The sequence below is a fragment of the Amblyomma mixtum genome, chromosome 3 (genome assembly GCF_055824585.1).
Source record: "Amblyomma mixtum isolate Tamu chromosome 3, ASM5582458v1, whole genome shotgun sequence".
Lineage (NCBI taxonomy): Eukaryota > Metazoa > Arthropoda > Arachnida > Ixodida > Ixodidae > Amblyomma > Amblyomma mixtum.
This window is the reverse complement of record NC_143014.1, coordinates 204,402,192-204,421,607: the sequence shown is the minus strand read 5'-3', so window position 1 is coordinate 204,421,607 and position 19,416 is coordinate 204,402,192. Positions and strand designations below refer to the sequence as shown.

The 19,416-nt window shown below is 47.9% G+C and overlaps 1 protein-coding gene and 1 long non-coding RNA gene across 2 annotated transcripts in view; one reads left to right on the top strand and one right to left on the bottom strand.

Moving 5' to 3' along the window:
- The first annotated feature begins 1,703 nt into the window (after positions 1 to 1,703).
- LOC149353368 (uncharacterized) overlaps positions 1,704 to 19,416 on the top strand; it is a 67,888-nt gene continuing 50,175 nt past the window's right edge. The window contains exon 1 of the mRNA XM_089577335.1: positions 1,704 to 2,014. Within this exon, the coding sequence (XP_089433461.1) occupies positions 2,005 to 2,014 (10 nt within the window). The 5' untranslated portion in view covers positions 1,704 to 2,004. The remainder of the gene's footprint in view (positions 2,015 to 19,416) is intronic.
- On the bottom strand, positions 5,809 to 9,604 carry LOC149353370 (uncharacterized). Its single transcript, XR_016289578.1, has 3 exons — positions 9,499 to 9,604; positions 8,241 to 8,406; positions 5,809 to 5,934 (listed from the first exon to the last, which is right to left on the bottom strand). It is a non-coding gene; the product is annotated as an uncharacterized LOC149353370 (long non-coding RNA).

Genomic DNA, 19,416 nt, shown 5'->3' with positions numbered 1-19,416 from the left:
TTTTACTGTGAATTGTTTTTTTTCGTCGCCTGTCACTGCTGCCCGGTATAAGGGGGCTTTGGCTCAGTCAAGCTGTCTATGACAGCTTCTGCAGCTCCTCTGTCACTTTTTGGAGGCAGAAATAAAAATGATTGATTGCTTGATGGAAATGTTACTTACCTGCACATTTGTCGAGAAGAAACCTTTCCTGCTCCTGTACACTTTAGCGTTGTCTCTATTGGGGCTTTTTGTGGGCATATGCGTACAGCCAATGCACACAGTAACGCCGAGGAAACCTCCGATGCCGTAAAATCTCGTCATCGTCGGCTTTGCTTCAGAAACACTCGGCAGGCGGACGCACTTGACAGAGACGCACACAGATCATTTACGTCACTACCCAAATGCTACTGCTGACAGCAGGCTGAGAAATATTCACCAAATCTCCCACCAGAGTCTGCATCGCGCCACTTCCGTAAAACCGGTGCGTGATGAGGAGCTTTTCAAGTGCGGGCGGCAGCGGAGATCCTCTGTTGTCTGCACTCGCATGTATCTGCAGCTCTTGCAGAATAGCCAGCACACAGTTTGTTTGGAAAAGCAATATAGGGCCAAGAATTCCTGGTCGTTGCAGTGCTAGAGTGGGTACAGCCCATCGGCCAGACGCCGTTGTCGCGCAACCGCGGCAGCTCGTACACACGGCAGCGCAAAAGTTCACGTGCGCGGCGCAAAAACCTGACGTAACTTTCAAAGCTGCCGTTCTGGGTGACGAAGGGAATTGCCTGCATTATTCCCTGTTTCCAGCGGCACAGGGATGTAGCACCTGGACGAACTCGGGAACGCCGTGTTCGGGAAAGCTGAAGAGCAGCGTCCCAACGCGCACGCACAGGCAGCAATCAGAAAAAATAAAAAAAATAAAAACGGCGCTCAAACAGCAGCGCGGGAGCGCGGGCGAGCAGCACGGCGTGCGCAAAAGAGCGTACCGCGTGCAGAGTTTTGCAGAGAAGCTTGCCTTCAGTTAGAGGAGCGGGGTAAATAAATAAATTGGTTTTTGAGGAAAGGAAATGGCGCAGTATCTGTCTCACGTATCTCGGTGGGCACCTGAACCGGGCCGTAAGGAAAGGGAGGAAGGTGGGAGTGAAAGAATAAAGAGAGAAAGAGGTGCCGTAGTGGAGGTCTCCGGAATAATTTCGACCACCTGGAGATCTTTAACGTGCACTGACATCGCACAGCACACGGGCGCCTCTTGCGTTTCGCCTCCATCGAACGTAGCATGGTGGTGGCGGTGGTGGTGAAAAACTTTAATATGCAAAGAGAGTTTGAGGGTCAAAAAACCCTGCTACATGGTCGGTATCCTTAGCCCGGGACACCGCACGACGAGGCCCCGTCTCGCGCCCGCTTTACTAGAGCCCTTTGAGACTCCAGTGTGGAGCAGTTGAGGAGGGCAGTCTCCCAAGCATGCCGGCTACCTTAGCGTAGGGAAGCACCAAGGAGCCCCTAATTGACATAAAGTCACCTTACGGTGTTTGAGGCGCCCTTAGTAAGGTAAGGAGCGTTTTAGAAAATGGGCCTCGAGAAGGATGAAAAGGAAATTGCACGGGCCTGCCTACTGCTCGAACCGAGCCACCGCCGCTGCCACGTGCTGATAGAGGAGAGTTAAAATATCAGAGGAAAGAGAAAAAGGAAAGAAAAGACGCGCGTCGCAGCAACAACCGTGTCCACCGAAGCGGACGCAGGCCAGGGCGCCTGGCGTTCCTTGAGAGCGTCCCAGTGGCTGACCGGCCCGAACGCACAACACGCTCCACGATGCCGACGCGCAGGCTCGGAGAGACGCTGAGAAGCGTCCCAGTGTTAGAAATCGCGCGTTCGTGGGTGCCGACTGCCTGCAGTTGTCGCCGCTCTTTGCAACAGGGTCAGTAGGCGTGCGGACTTTGCAGTGGCAACATCATATCTGTCACCGCTTACGGCGCTCAACGTTGAATAGTTGAATTTGTACGTCACCGCGTCGACGCAAAGAGGAACACCACAGCAATGTCTTCAGGTAAGTACCGATGACATTGGTCCATCGCTTTAAAATCCGCCGCTTTGAGGGTGTCGATCTGTGGACGGTGGTATACAGTGCTATGCTCAGCACTACGCTTAGCGCGGCGGCAGTGTGCACACGAAGTCTTTTTTTGGCGGTTCTCGATATTTTGGCTGCAGCTCTACGCATAGGTCGGCACACTCACACATGAGTGCACTCATATCACCTCACTCACACTCACACTAACGTCCGTGAGTGTGAGTGAATGCATGGTCGTGAGTGTGAGTGCGAGTGAGTGGATATGAGTGTCGGTGGTCATCATGCAGTGTGAGTGAGAATGAGTGGATTTGAGTGTGAGTAGAGGTGAGTGATGAGTGGACATGATTGATGAGTGGCAATGAGTGGATGTGAGTGGTGGGTGGACGCGGCAGCGAAGTCGGTCGTGTACGTTTCGCGACGACGGTACCAATTTAGCCATTTTCAAGTTGTTGACAGCAAAGGGAAGCAAATATTAAGGCGAAAGCCTTTAATGCCTCATACTGTCGTTAGCAGACGCGTCGGCAGGAGTGTCGACAGACGCGTCGGCAGCCGTGTCGACAGACGCATCGGCAGGAGTGTCGACAGACGCGTCGGCAGCCGTGTCAACAGACGCGTCGGCAGCCGTGTCAACAGACGCGTCGGCAGGAGTGTCGACAGACACGTCGGCAGATTCGTCCGCCTTTCGGCGTCACTGCTTAAAAGGCTCAAGGTTGCAGCATGAATAAAGGCGCATCTAGTGAATGCATGGCCTTCATAAATAAATTAAAGTAGAGTCAAGAAAATAAAAAATAAAACTAAGAAAATAAACAAAAATAAAAACAAATAAGAATTGGATGTGAAAATAAAAAACAATAAAATTAAGAAAAGGAGCAAAAAATAAAAAACAAAATATGAAAAATAAAAAAGTAAATAAAAACAAACAGTGGCCAGGAAACGCTTTCGCCTTGCAGCACTTTAGAGAGCCAAAGTGACCCCTGAATTTTTCACTACTGTGGGCGCTCGAGGCAGCATTAGGCATCATGCCGGTGTCTTTGAACAACCGAAGCAGAGGATTCCGCTGGCACGGGAACGGCAATCTTTCGTTGCCTTTGTAGTTCACCTTTGGCACGGGCTCAGATTCTCCGTGGATGAAATGAGCCGCTACGAGTTTTGTGAGATCCTTTATCGAATTTCGCATTGCCAGTCCTGAAAATATAGATAGATGTCTCTTGCCACGCTCCCCGCACGGCTCCATCTCATATACACAAGTGTTACAATGCTTACTGCTGAAACAACGACTGTGCGCTTCTTGGCAATAACTACCGTGAGATGGGATCTCGAGTGCTGCAGTGGACTTTTAGCACGTGTGCGCACTGCGTAGCTCTGCTGTTGCCGTAATTTGTTGATTTAGCCGGACCCACGCGCTAACCTGACTCATTTGTCCCAGCCATTGAACTGCTCAAGCTCGTCTTAGGCTCGAAAACGACGCGAAAACCAGGTGCGCTTTTCGATATAACGCCAGAGGATTCTTCTTTCTATCATGCACTTGAAGGAGCCCAGCGTCGCAAATCAAGCATGTGTGTTTTTTTTTATGCATAGCGTCAGACATGGTGATGCCTTTGACGCCCAAGGAGATGTCCAAAATAGTAATATTTTATGTTTTAATTTGCGCCAGAAATGATTGTTTCGTGCCGATGGTGATAGGGAAGTTCATGGTGCTGTGCATTGTCTGCCGCGTCCGGGATCGCGATAAACGAATGTCCACTGAGTTTTTTAAGGCGGAAGCCTTTAATGCCTCATACTGTCGTTAGCAGCCGTGTCGGCAGCCGTGTCGGCAGATGTGTCCGCGTTTTGACGGATGTCCACCGAGATATGCGAGACAGTTACTGCGTAATTTCCTTTCCTCAAATACAATTTTCAGTTTCTTCATTACGGCCACTCTTTCTCTTTCTTCTTTCACTCCCACTTAATCCCTTCCCGTACGGTGCCGTTCGGGTGTCCACCGAGATGACAGAGAATTACTGAGCCATTTCCTTTCCTCAAAAAGCGTTGTGTTCAAAGGGCAAGGCATCGCGCCGAACGGGTGGTGGCGTTCCGTGGACTGCCTGGCAGCGCTACAACACGCTGTCGCGTTCCACTCCTAAAGGCGAAGCTTAAGTGTAATTAATTATCAGTTAATGAGTATTTGACCATTAATCAGTAATTAATCACTGATTAATAGTTTGTCATTACTTTATCCGATCCCGGCCGCGGCGGCTGGAATTTCTTTGGAGGAGAAATTCTAGAGGCCCGTGTACTGTGCGATGTCAGTGCACGTTAAAGAACCCCAGGTGGTCGAAATTTCCGGAGCCCTCCACTACGGCGTCTCTCATAGTCTTAGTCGCTTTGGGACGTTAAACCCCATAAACCAACCAACCAACCAACTTTATCAATTATGTGTGACGTCATCAAGTGGTGACGTTACCAGTGTCACATAGGCACTGCGGAAAACGCTTTCGCCTCTACGCACTTTAGACAGTCAAAGTGCCCCCTGAATTTTTTTTCTGCCCTACGCACAACTGCAGAGAAGGGGGTTAATGGGAGCCGGACAGCGGAGGGGAGGATTCCGAAATTACGCGTCACTGTAAAAAAAAATCCGTCAAAATGACGGTAAATATCTTGGCAGCTCTATTTCCAAGTATCTAACCGTCAAAATGACAGCCGGCCGTCATTTCCAAATGACGGTGTTTTTGATCATTTTGACGTTCTGCTTGTCAACTAGGAATACAACTGAGCCGTCAAAATGACGGCCTCATGTCTTTTCATATTACAGTATGGCGTCATTTAAACGGTTCGCTGTCAATATGACGGCATGGCGTCTATTCATTATACAGTGTTTTTGTCAACCTGAAATGCATTTATGTCGTCAGTATGACAGCCGGAGGTCTTTTCATGTAAAGTGTGGAATCAATTCGGAATAACAGACACCAAATTTAAGTTTCGAGTCTTGTTGCAAACGATGTGTTACACATTAGAATGCAGAAGGATATCAATCTGCGTCCTTGTTTTAGCGCTTTGAAAAATGTCACATTAGAATGCATAGATCAACGCATGGCGATCCGTGCATAACCGCAATTTACAAGTTAATTTCTTGATGTCTTTCGGTTTCACCAGCCAAGCAATACATGTGACATGTATTTGGATTATTCCACGTGAGGCATGAATCAAACTACACTATAATGGCTGACACATAGTGTTGATTCACGAAGATATGAGAACAAATGACATATCAGCAGTTAATTTTTTTTTCATGCCTCACGCGACCTAAACAACTTCTACACATCACAGCAACCAATTGGCTCATGCAGCCAAAATAGTAACAAGAAACTGGATTATCTGTAGCGGTTGCAGCTAAATACCATGTTGTGATCCATTTGTTCTGTGTTACGCATTATTTTAAAGATGAAAACACACATCCAAAAATTTGTCTATCTTCAAATTTTTCTTTCTCAATCTCGAGCACACTTAGATTAATACAACAGCCTGGTGTGTTTTCTGCACAGTCAGCCTATAATTCTGTACAGTTACGGTCCATATTTGTGTGTATTGCTACAGGCCTAAGCAAGGTCGAGCTGATGGTCATCATTCTTGACAAGATCTCAACTCTTGTTTCTGTCCGTTTGAACTTTCTCTTGCTCCTTCGTTGATCAAGGGTACCCAGAATACTGGAATCGCTTGCATCTTTTGTTAGTTTCTGAAGCTAAAGTTGTTTGAATTATGCAATATCTTATGAAAGATGCTGCAAAAATTGATATCCTTTGAAGGTATTTATTGCTCATAAGTGCTTTGTTACTTGCCGAAATACAAAAATAGGCGTCAAAACTTGCAGCTCCTGTATCACCTTAGGTGCTTCCCCCAATAACATCCATGAACCATGGCACCTGAAAAACAGAAAATAACATATATCCAGGTTAGATACAATGATGATACACAAAGAATATGTACAAAATTGTACAATATGAAGCAATGAGAAAAGGGCCACACCAAGACAAAAAATGACAAGAAACAAATTTGTTGCCATCATTAAATACTTGTAAATGAAATCAAAACATAATTCTCTTTTCTATAAAAGGTAGATAACACATCTGTCCAACTTCTATTTATGAACTGTGTTGTGTTTCAACTGTCATGCACAACAATGAATTTTAACCCGACTCTTTAACCTGGCGTGCAAGGCATGGGCTTTGTCAAGTTGCCACGACAGCCCACCACTGCAATGTATCGCACCTTGTGGAAAAATTTTACTGTAGTTCGAAAGGTGCACTGTCTTGTTCCCGTATTGCATCACCCTTTTGTAAATGTAACCATTCAGGCTATATACACGACGTTACCTTTACATTTACCACTTGAAAGCAACATAGTTATTGTACTTTAATTTGTCAAAGAGAGTACACATCGCATTTCCTCAAGGCAAAGCTTTGATCAGCAGGCAACGGCACATAACCCAATCTAGGCAGTCTTGGGAAGGCAGGTCTGGAAGTGGAAGGTATCAGAAGAATTCCTTTCAACTGGACAACTCTGGCGGATCAATGCATCATTCTGGAGGAAAGCACTCGTGACCATCACAAGGTGTACAACACATGAACTGATAGAGTTACGCATTACTTGCTTCAAGCCTGAGTGAGCATCATAGATTACCCAAGATATTTTGAATTACATAAACAATTATACCAGGTGTTTTCTGCAATGTCCTGAAAACCGTGGCACAGGACTAGAAGAAGTCGCACACTTTTGGCAGACTTACAAATGATTCATTTTTGGCTCATCCACGTACTTGAAGCCATTTTTTCTCGCTCAAGCACCCATGCAAATGAAAAAATCAAGTTCGATCATCTTTCCATCCCCGGCAAAAAGCGGCACTCTTTCTCTATGCTAAGGATAAATGGCTTGCTTATGCAGGACCGCTCATTCTTTTTGATTAAAAATGCTTCAACCAGTCCTCGCTCGTGCAAGGACTTCCACCTGCTAGTAATGTTCGCGCGGTGAAACAGAGGCAGACATTTGCTATAGTCCCTCACATGCAATGCCAGGTTGCTCCCTGTGCTCACATGCAATGTGTTTCCTGAGGCATTCATTCAGGCATTGCCCAGCCTGCTCGATGCATACTTTCCCACAGCACATGGGGTTGAATACACAACTACCACCGCACGCTTTGTGAACCTTGTTTGGTGGTTGGTCTTGCATGCTCGTTCTCTGCACAGCCAGAGATGCGGGTGAAAAGACCAGATAGCTCATGAGGGGCTGAAAACCCCATGTTGACACCAAATTTTTCGGATGCTCTTTTCAGCCCATGGGAAATTTTATAGAAGAACGGGATCACCTGAGTGTTTCTTGTCCCATACTTCCATAAAATTTCCCACGAATTGAAAGAGTGTCCGAAAATTTTGGTATCAAGTTTGTGTTTTCAGCCTGCAAAACCAACCACCAATTGGAGTTCACAATGTGTGTAATGAGGGTTGTGTATTAAGTCCATATGTCCAGTGGGAAAGTATACATCAGGCAGACTCGGCAATGCCTGAATGAACGTTGCAGAGAACACGGCAAGGAGTTGCAAGCAGGCACCGGCAGCAACCTTGCTTTGCATGTGAAGGACTGTAGCAAATGCTCGCCTGTTTCACAGCACGAACATTATTAGCAGGGGTAAGTCCAGGCATTAGCAAGAACTGCTTGAAACACTTCTAACAAATTATAAAAAAGAATAAGTGGTTCTCTGTCCTTTTCACAGAAAAAGAGTGGCGCTTTTTATCGGGAATGGAATGACAACTGGGCTTGAGTGTTTCATTTGCATATGCGCTTGCAAAAATAAATCAGCTGTAAGTTCGGCTGTAGTGTGTGTACCTTCTCATCGGCCTGTGTCTCAATTTTCGCTGTTTTTTTTTGCTAGAACACGAAATAACATGTAACAAATTTGATAAACATCGTAAGCGATAATGCACGATATGAATAGTGCCAGCTTACTGTGCTAAGGGCTGCCAAGTTATAAGATTACTCACAAGTGCATAAACCAGAAATCCCCAAAAGAAAAGATTTCAGTCCCGCACCTTGTATTGCAGCACCCTATATGAGACCACAAAGCCAGTACTCGATTTTAAGTCACGCATATTATTTGAATAAATTTTTTACTCATCCTGAAATTCCAACCAACCTTTATAGAAAGGGTCTTTCTAATTATTTCATACTCATTTACCTCTGCAAACGTTCCATAGTGAGAGGGCTGCCGGGTGGATACCAGATGTTGAAACCAAGAAAGGCTCCAAGAAGGAGTCCCACTGCCTTGTCCAGACTGGTTTTGGAAATGCACTCCTCCCTGTCGACTGCAAGGGCAAGTAGGTGGATGTCGCCCACACCTGAGCCTGCATGGGAACAAAATTACTAGCACGTAATACTACTAAAAGTTTTCTTGTGTAATTTCAAGACTAACACAGACTACGCATACGGCAAGCTTGGTGCCATAGGAAAGACATCAGAGATTATACTCGGTTCACCCTTAAGGTTATAGGGCAGCGAAGGCTCTTGGTCTGGCCTGATCTTTTGCTTTCGAATATGTATTCCTAGCAAGGTGCTCGTTCTAGAAAATCCGGGTCCGCTTGTACGAAGCTATCACAGCTTGCTGCTGGCGCACCGGAATTCGGAGTTATCACGCCAAACTACGGCCAGTGCAGCAGGAACATACAACAACCAGCGGGCCGCCCGCCGCCGCCTCGCAATGGCTGCAGCGTTAGGAGCCGGGGCGAGTACTGCCGACCGAAGAGCTGCAGAACAGTTCCGGACAGATGAAATAGGCACGGCAGAGCGCGCACGTAAACGATACAGGCGTGCTCGAGATGTCCCCGCAAAAAACGACGGGAAAGGCGAACGCACCTACTACAGTTAGAAGCAATACGGCAGCGAACACGCGGGATCATCGCGATGCGGGTCAATCGAGCCCCTGCGGCTGTTCTAAAAACTGGATGCAGGCCATGTCTTGAGCAAGACGATGAGTGCGTGCTATACTTTTGGAACAGTAAGAGTTTTAAAAACAGTGAGGCCGATTTAATTCGGAAGTCGAATACGCACCGAAGGAGCACTATGGGGTGATAGCTGTCACATCACATCTTGCCAGCCGCGCGACAGCGTTGTTTACAACAGCCACAAGCGCGCGATCGGCTCGCATCGCAACGGGCTCGCGTGTTCCCTTCACCTGTGTGTAGAAACATACAAGGCCACCTTTCGCGTTAGGAAGGAGCGTGCTCACAGGGAACGCACAGAAGAAAGTTTGCAGCGATGGTAACCCTTGTGTAGGAAAGCGGGCGAGCACAGCGCGAGACGAATCCACGACGGGCTCACGCACGACGGCCGCCGCGGTGTGCACGCCGCGACGGCTCGAACGAGACTCTCCGAACTTGTGTCGTACACGTACCGAAAGGAAAATGTAAGCAAATATAGTAAACATGCAGTACACCTACCGTAATCAGGCGCACTTGGCTTGAGACAGCAGAAGCTTCCATGAATCCAAGCCACGCCGTCTTCTCACCAACGCAGAAAAACAAAATGGCGCGAGAACACCAAAAAAACAAGGCCCGCACACACCGACCACGCCAAGATCGCACGAGGAGGAGGCCAAAAAAGCTTCGCACGCAGAGTCCGCGCCGCGCCAAACCCGACCTCATCGCGATAGGTCATCGGTCGTATGACGTTTGCAAAGAAGAGCTAATCAGAAGGCCGAGAATTTTGTTTATTTTTTTGCGCTCCTCGTTGCTCTGCCCTCTCCCCCTGATTCACGCCGAAGACACCGTCTTTTCCGAATGACGCCGAGGACCCGTCAAAACTGACAAAACGGTGACCGTCAAAGTGACGGCTAGTTTTTACAGCGGCCGCGGGAAAGGTCAAACCCTTTCCGGGAAGGTTAACGCTAGGTCGCATCCCACTGTGCACGTTCTTGAGGCAAGGTGGATCCGCGTCGCATCGCGTCGCGTGGCTTTTGTCCCGTGTCTGTGGCGGCGCGCGTTGATAGTTTGAGGCGTGGTTGACAGGACATTGCCACGCTAGCTGCAGGCATGAGGACAGTTTGTAGGTGAGGGTACTGAACAGATGGGCCTTGAGGTGACTTTCCTCGAACCTGGGTTTACCAGAGGATGAAACAACCTGCACCGTGGGAAATCGAGAATGTTTACGAAGCTCGCGGGAGGAAGAGAGAATCTTCTGAAATCTTGATGGTGGAAAGTGTACATATTTGCACAGTGTTTGTCGAGATGAGTCATCATCTTTTAAAAATCATTCATTGGCTGCGTTGTCCTTTCCCAATTGTTGATTGGTGATGTTTTCCTTTCCCAATGATTTATTGGGTGGACGTTTGTGGTGTTACCTGATTGGCTACTGTCCCCACCGAGAGCGGGGACACAGGGTTTAAAACCAGCTGTTTCGGCGGGACCGAGGGCTGCTTTCGTCACGTAAAACTACGAGTCAGTGAAATCAAAATAAGTTTTCTCCTTGCTTGTATCTTTCTTTGTTTTACTCAATGTTAATAAAAAGTTAACCTATCCATAAGTGTCCTCTAGCAACGTGATTGAGCAATATAGAATCTGCAAGACGTCAAGCTCCCTTCAATAATCATCATCAACGCAATTTTCCTCTACAAGAATGAGAGGGAAACTCAACTGTGATGAAACTGCGGCGATTTTCGGCAGTGGATATGAGGTGGCAACCGAATTGGCCGCACCCTTTCTGATTTGTTGGACGTACAGTTCGAACTTAATTTTTATGTACTCGGGAAAGGGATATAAAATAGAATGTCCTTGAGTACAGTCACCGTTCAACTGAAAAAAAAAATTACCGACGATTACGTTACTTCCTAATGCGAAATTTGAGCGCAGCAAATAAGCTGTTTCACCTTTTCGATAGTGAGTCAACCCCAGCTGCGGAGTTGGTTTCAGGGACAACGCCGCCGATGCCGACACAAACAATATGATACCCTCGCTTCCGCAGCGCTAAGAACCAGGTCTAGCCGTGGGAAGGTGGTCACGTATTCGTCGACGTGCCGGGGCCTACGTGAAATAACTGGCGCGTCGGCAACTGAAGAGCACCCTATCCGCCACACAAGAACAGGGGGGGGGGGGGGGGGGGGACCCTTTCCTCCTCTTTCTGCATGGCGGCGACGGTGTTCTATGCAGTCACGTTATCTTGACTCTCTAGCGGCGTCAGCGGCATCCAGCGGTATCAGTCGGTCGCTGCTAGCGCTGGGGGGATGAAAGGGGGGCGGAGCTGGTTACGAGGCCGACGACAACGCCGACGACGACGCGAAACCCAGGAACGGACGCCAAAGAGCTGCGCTCTAAAAAAACTACAAAAAAGCAGTTCAAGCGAATGAAAGCTAATAAGAATCAAGCTTGGGCGACTGTATTCGTTTCGCCTAAAATTATCGCGCAAGCGAGTGCTGCTGTTCAAACTGCCAGTACCGAGAAGGCAGCGGAGAATAAACCGCCCGAAGGGCGCCACAGCCAAACATGTGACCATAGAGAACAAACTGAGGGCGGTGGGCGGAAGGGGAAGCAGGAGCTTTTCATAAACAGGTCGAAGGGTGCCGGCATGTTCGGCACTGGACTCTGCCCGTAGAACAGGAAAGAGTTAAAAATTAAGCTCCCCCGCGCTCTCCCGAAGTCCAAAAAAAAGTTTTTTTTTTTTTTGCGCTCATGAAAAGGCGCCCGTTGAGGCAGTCTTTTCAGGTTCTTTTTTGTAGTGACAGTAACCAAAAAACAAATCTGTCACATTTTCTGGGGTCTAGAGAAAATGTAAATTACTCTGGAAGCGCGATGTTACACTGATGTTTCAGCGACGCAGTAACTGCCTTCCTCTGCCGGTACTCACGTGGCGAACAAGGAAGGGAAAGCCACAGTGCGTTTGCGAACGTTTCAAAAAGAGGGCTGTCTTCGTCTGGGTGAAGACAAGACCTCTTGTGGAAATGCTGAAAAGCACCCTGAGGCTTTCCCCTCCCTTTGTTCACATTTTTAGTGTCAAAAAAACCAGCAGCTTACCCTCTCTTTACCTTATATTCCTCTACCGATGTTAGACTAAAATAAAAACTACTGCTGAATATTATCTTGTATATTTTGCAATTACGTCACATGAAAACAAATGTTTTATAATAATTCATTTTGCGCTCCGTTCTGGCCGTAAGGGCCTTGGTGAGAGGAGGTTGGGGGTGGGGGAGCGGAGGGGAGGGGGGGGGCACTGCGCTTTAACTTGGCTCATTCTCATGGAGAACACTGCGCACGCCTATGGACACCGTTCAAAAACTTGTCTAAGCATCTTAGCTGACGCTGAACAGGCAGTCATTGTCTCAGCAGCAAGCGCGGGAGCACACGTGAGCAGCATTCGGTGCATGAAATATGCGTGATGAGTGGCCACTTCCTTCGAGCGTCGAAACTGTGAAAAATTGGCCTATAGCCTGACAAAGCCTGGGCAGCTCACCATCCCATCTTTGCGACTCAGGCTATGCTAGGGGAGCCATGAGGGCAGTCGGCCGCGGCAGTAAATCCTGCAAGCCCCCCCCCCCCCCCCCCCCCCCCGTTGTTAGCAAACAAGGAAAGTGTGAGTGAACGCGAATGAGAGTGAGCGGACATGATTGAGAGTGGTTGTGAGTGTGAGTGAGTGTTTGCGAGTGCCAGTGTGAGTGAGTGCGAGTGTGAGTGAGTGGTTGTGAGTGGGCATGAGTGCGAGTGTGAGTAAGTGGCTGTGAGTGTGAGCGGACATGAGTGTGAGTGAGTGGTTGTGAGACCAAGTGTACGTGAGTGTGAGTGCGAGTGGTCATGAGGTGAGTGGTTGTGAGAGCAAGTGGACATGAGTGTGATTGCGAGTGAGTAGTTGTGAGTGCGAGTGGTCATGAGTGTGAGTGAGTGGTTGTGATTGTGAGTGGACATGACTGTGAGTGTGATTGAGTGGATGTGGGTACGAGTGGCCGTGAGTGTGAGTGTGATTGAGCCACCTGTATTGGTGCCGAGGTATGACTATACGGAGAACCAAAACTGGTAGGCGTAACCCACTCACCTTCCGCTCGCTGTGGTACAAATTCAGGTAGAAGGTAAGAGAGACTTTACTGCACTCGCCACAAAAAAAGATGTACTGGCCCAGACAACGCTGAGGCATCCTGAAAATGTCCTCCGGATGCCTCCACTGGGACGTTTGGTTGTCCTCAGATATCCTTCAATGATTCTCAAAAGGGTCTCAAGTCGTTTTGTCCGGCCCCAGTACGTTTTGAGAACATCCTCAAAAGGGCACCCTAGGCCTTTTGTAGTGCGTTTTCAGGACATCTGTCTGAATTTAGGACATGCTCAGGATGTCCTAAAAAGGACAACAAAGGACTAATTTAGTACATATTGAGGACACTATACATTGAAGGCCTCGCTGCAGTTCACACTCAGCACTGTGAACTGTTCCTCATATTTAAGTTCAATTACATGTACAGCTACCCCTAACTGCCACTAGAACAAGAACAATAACAGCTGCTACTGTAGACAGCTAATATAGTGCAACACTTGGAAGCTACAACCAAGCTGTAAATTTCCACATGCATATGAAGTGTGCAATGCAGGAAACTAGCAGCAAGTTCTAGCATGCCCAGTGCCAGAAAAGATCAGGTCTAAGTGCTCTCCTCAATAAACTGGCTGAAATGTGCAACCTCAGATAGATGAGTTCATTGCTTGGAAAGGCAGAGAGGTCAGACGAAAAGTTGAATATCTGGCTTGCTGCTCTGCGCTGGGGAAGGGGAAGAGAAGAGTGTCATGATGGGTGATTGAGCAACCTCTGTAGAATGCACGTAATGCATCAGTTCAGTTAGTATAGAAACGCTAGGAGGAACAACACAGAAAAATAATACTGCATAAATATTTATTTATGTTTAGAGTTGACCACAATGCTCATTTTGTGCTTCAGTGAGAAAATTCCGATTCTTCAGCTCGGTGCATTCCGGTGTGTTGACCTAAAAGAATCAATCTTGGTAAAAGCAGTATACCTGCAGGCCAACATTAGCAGCTTATGCTTTTTGTATTTTACTGCATATGTGCAAAGCGTTTCCACAATTAAAAATATATAAGGCCTTTAATAGCATCCTGAATTCTTGTCTAGTAAAGCCAGAATTTTTTTCGTGTTCGATACATGCACATATTATTTCAGTTCCTACAGTAAGCACAAACAAGTTACAGAAGCGATTTAACCTGGAAAGATACCCCTCCCCTTTCATGCAATTTGTTAAATCAAATAAATGATCTGGCCGCAGAATAAACAGAACTTTTCATTTACAGTCTTAATAGATGTGGTAACTGTTCTTAACCCCTTTTCATTTTGTATTAACATCTTCGAGAGACAATGCATAAAGTGACAGGGGCAACAGTTTTGGTAAAAAGTGGCAGACATCTCTTGCTAGACCAACCAGTGTATCTCAAAAGGCTGCGATGCAAAGTTATCAATGCTTTCAAGATATTTCCTGGATACTTCTATGCTATTGCTTCTGCTCCAACAGCAGTTACAGTACAACTTAGTACTGCTGTGAACACGGACTTCCTTTAAATGCAGTTTGCGCAGCCTCTTTGCAGCATGACTTTCAACAGCGATGTCACCGCGGCGTCAGATGACTCTGATTGCACTGTCCAAATCTGTAGCTTCTGCCTGAATTCTGTGATGCCATCAGCGTCACCTACGCCGCCCTCCGTGGAAAAGCCGTGCATACAGTTCAGAAGACTGCTGCCGTTGGAGTTTGGTGCAGGAAGCATCTCTCCTTCAACACCGTCCACGCCGGGAATACCTTCCGCAGCTTCCCAGCCCCACGCCGACCCATCATCATTGACGGAGCATGACGAGCAGGCTGCCTCGACACCACAGTGCTTGTAACTGTCCGATGACACACCATAAGCCACTTCTCCCCTGTCTGCCCCAAGATGGCTTGACAAGCGCCTGTTCTTCGCACCAGGCTCGCGCGATGTAGGGGTTCTATGCACAACGCACGTTGCAGGGTGCTCCACTTGACGCGAAGTGAATAGCCTTGCTAGTAAATCATTTCGCTCCAAGTTCAGCAGCTGAAAACAGGAGTCAACAAGCGGTTTCCTCTCCCGGCGGAACTGCCGATCAGAGCCCTGGCCGCCTTGTCTGACGGTGTGACTTAAAAATGGCGCGAACGTGGTGTCATCTGTAACAAAAAGAAAGAAAACCGCGACTGCCATAGGAACAAGTGCAACGACAAGCAGTTTTGCCTATCGTGGTGACTGCCAAGTTCGCAAGTTTTCCTTTCAAAACAAACTTAAGACAGAACGTCAAGCATCTCACCTTTCTAACCTCCATGACTTTTTCTGCGACTTCGCTACGCCCGCCGCCGCCGACTAAAAAAGACCACCATGCCGCCGCCGGTTGAAACGGCGCACAGCTCTACACTAAGGAGGGAGCGTGACGTTAGAATCATAAAAAATATAATGGTAATCGACCAAATGTTAAGGGGAAACCCCCAAGGTGGAGTAGATTTGTAATAGGGAGTAATTACTCATTGACGTCCACCCGAGCGCAGCCATACGGTTACAAAGGAAAGCTATACAGCTTTCTCAGAAACTTCGTAGTTAAAGAAAAATTCGTCCTGGTCCGGGGTTCACAGTCAATCATCGCGCCTCTGACTAGGCTTCTTCGCGCCAGCAACGACCTCAGCGGCTGGAATCCTGCCTGTGATGACGCATTCAGAACCTTTTGTTGCCTGCTTACTTCTCCGCCCACATTACGCCACTTCGACTCCAATGCGCCCACTGTAATCTACACAGATGCCAGTGGCGTTGGCATTGGTGCCGTCCTTGCGCAACGTAAACCGGGCTTTGCTGAGTATGTTGTTGCATACGCGAGTCGCACACTGACAGAGTCGGAGTTGAACTACTCTGTGACTGAAAAAGAGTGTTTGGCAAGTTTGGGCGATAGCAAAATTTCGACCTTACTTGTACGGCCGATCTTTCGACGTCGTTACAGACCATCATTCATTGTGTTGGCTGTCCACTTTGAAGGACCCCAATGGACGCCTCAAGAGCATGAAATTCATGTGGTATATCGCTCTGGCCGGAAGCATCACGACGCTGATGCTTTGTCACGCTCACCTCTGACCACTGAACCTGCTTGCCCTCCCCGCGTCGACTGCGCTTCCTTATCGATGACCACCATGGCCACCGAGCAGCTCAAGGACCATGGATCGGTTCTATTTTCAACTTGCTTTCGAACCCTTCCGTCACCTCGGCCCCGCGAGCACTTGGCCGTCAAGCTGCCCCCTTCAAGATTAGCGATGGGCTCTTGTACCGCCGCAATTATATCTCTGACGGCCGAAAATGGCTCCTTGTGATCTCGGGACACTTACGTTCCGAAGTGTGCGCCGCCTTTCACAATGACCCAGCAGCCGCTCACGCCGGTGCTTTCAAAACTTATACACGTCTTCGCCTCCGTTATTACTGGCGCGGTATGTACACCTACGTCCGCAAATTCGCCCGTTCTTGCTCAGACTGTCAACGCCGCAAGCCTAGTCACCACCGTCCGACCGGCCCAATGCAGCTTTAAGATAATTTCCTTCTCCAAAGCGATGAGTGACACGTGCTGCATGCATTCCTTTTTAACCTTTGACTCGGTTCCGGAGGGGAACCTGCTTGTTTCGTGTTTTTCCTCTTTTTCATGGTGCCATGTATAAATTGCATACATTCAGCAATCAGCCTCCGCTGCGAGTTAGTGCTTGCATGTGTCATCCTGTCCATATGTCGTGTTTGCTTCGTGCTATTTTTTTACATCATAAACCTTCACCAACTTGCCCAACTTTAGGCTTTACTTGGACAACGTGCCCTTCATGTAGTACCACGAGCCCCAGACGCACGCTTAGTGCCTCTCTGATGCCTGTTCAGTACCACCACGTGCCGTGATTTTCTTACAATTGCCTTCGCTTGTTGATTAGATGCTTGTATGGTTTCTTTTTACAGTTTGCTGCCCAGATTCGTCTGTTTTTTGAAAACATATTGCAAAAAACGACACAGATGTAGACGGGACAGGCGCTGCATCTGTGTTGTCTGTGTTTTTTGCACTATGTTTTCAATAAACTGTTACCAGCTAGCCCAAACCGAGCTTCAGATCAGTCTGCTTTGGCACTCTTATGTGCTTCACCCTTTTATCTGATGGCGGTGCCTTGTCTTAAGCTCTGATTCCGGCGCTAGATTCAGGGCTGACAACGAAACTGATGTTGTTGCTGCCATTTTGCCGGTGACGCTGATGCTTCCGATGGTGGCAGCTCTTTTTCGTGAGCTTGCCCTTCTCTCTTTTCTGCGGCACCGCTGTTTCTTATGCCTGCCTTTTATCTTTTGGGAGCAATACTCGCGCAGCTGCTGCCGCTTCTTTGGAAGTACATACTGCTTCTGCAGCCTGCATCGCCAAGGTTCCTGTTCTCTGACACTATCATTCTGATTGTCAGCCGATTCACTTGTGCTACCTGGCTCAAGCTTGTCTTTCATGTCTTTACTAACCTCCTCAAGCCTGCACTCTTCCTCCTCAGCGCTTTTGAGTGCACATTCGTCCTCATCCATCTTGGATGAAATGACGTCTACAATCCACATATTGTCTTCAAGGTTCTGTACTCCACTGTTGTCCAGCACCTTAGCATCTTCAGGCGCTGACAAACCACTGTTCTCTCCTGACATGAGTGCTGGCAGGCAGCTCTCATCATGCTCCAGGCGGGTTTCAGCGAATTGCTGCTGTTGTTCAGCGTTGCTCCCAGTCACGGTGTTCCTGCCACTGCAGCTACTTTCCACCTTGTGACTGAGCTCGCAGCAGTGTGAAAGCACCAGGCTCAATTTGCTTCGCTCGCCTCAGCACTCACTAGTGTCAGCCTTTTGAACCTCGACATACTCCAATAAGTGTCCGGTTCCACTGACCCAGAATCTCTGGTTTTTGCATTTCTGTTAGAGGCAATGCACAACATAGTATGTTGTGCATCGTATGCTAGGAGATCCACTTTTCTTCAACTCCGCTCCCATATCAATGGCCGAGACTGCTGTTATAGCATCTTCCAATGCTGTGGCTACCTTCTTCGAAGGTAGAGATGTTTCATCACTTGGCGAATGCAGGGCATCTTCTGCCGTTACAACAGCAGTTACATCCGCCGCTTACGAACTATCTTCCTCTGTTGGACACTGGCAGGGCTGCTGTACAGCTATGCACTCCACTTCCTTGTCACGATTGTCCGAACCTTCCGCATTTTCGAACCATTCTAATATGTCGGCTTTAAACAGATACGTAAAATCGAAGTACGACTTCTTACTTTGATCGTACTCATACTTTTTGCGGACCTCCAGCGGTGAAAGCCAATACTTCCTCAACGAAATAGTTTTGAGCTCATCGTAGCTGTCTACACCAAAGTCTAACAAGCCTTTAATAACATCAGACACTTCACTGGAAAGAAGGGCTACCTACAGCTGGGCCCAATCATTCTGCTCAGTGCACTTTCTGTCACAGACAGATGCACTCGAAATCTGCTAGGTACTTCACCATATCCTAAGCGATCACGAAGGGCCACAGCATCTCTTTCGACTGCCGGCCGTTAGTCTCATGCAGAACGGATAATGTTTTAACCCTCTCGAAACTCATCCGATGCGCTTCAACGCCTCCTCTAACTATACGAGGTCTCTTAGAAAAGTATCCGACTTTATTTTTTTTTGCAAACACCTGATGGATATGGAACAAGCGCGCTTACAGCAGCCGACCTTGAACCCTCGTGCTCATGCACGAATTTTTTCCCGCCTGCCGATAGCGTCAGTCGCTGGGAAGCAGCGTTTGAGTGAGGCAGTGCGCAGTGCTCTCGTCGGTTTTTTGTTGCAAGGAAAATGGCGGAGCGAGAGGAGCAGCGCTACTACCTCAAATTTTGCCAGAAACTTGGCGATAGCCAAGTGGAAACCATTCGAAATGTTCAGACGGCTTTCGGTGATGATGCTATGAACAGCACACAGATTAAGCAGTGGTGCAACTGGTTTAAAGACGGCCGCACATCTGTGGAGAGAGAGCCACGCTCCGGTCGGCCATCAACATGCCTTAATTACCAGGTAATTGCCGAAGTGAACGCTGTGGTGATGCGGGATTGTTGTGTGGCTATCCGAGAAATTGCGGAAGAGGTGGACATCAGCAATTTTTCTGCACATTCCATTATCACCGAAGATTTATTTGGCCATGGAGAGAGTTGCGGCGAAATTCGTGCCGAAGCTCCTGACGGTGGAGAAAAAGCAGCTTCGTGTTGAAGTCTCACAGGAGATGTTGGATTCCACAGTTACCCTGACTTCACCGACGCCGTAATCACTAGTGACGAGTCTTGGGTGTACGGGTACGACCCGGAAACCAAATCC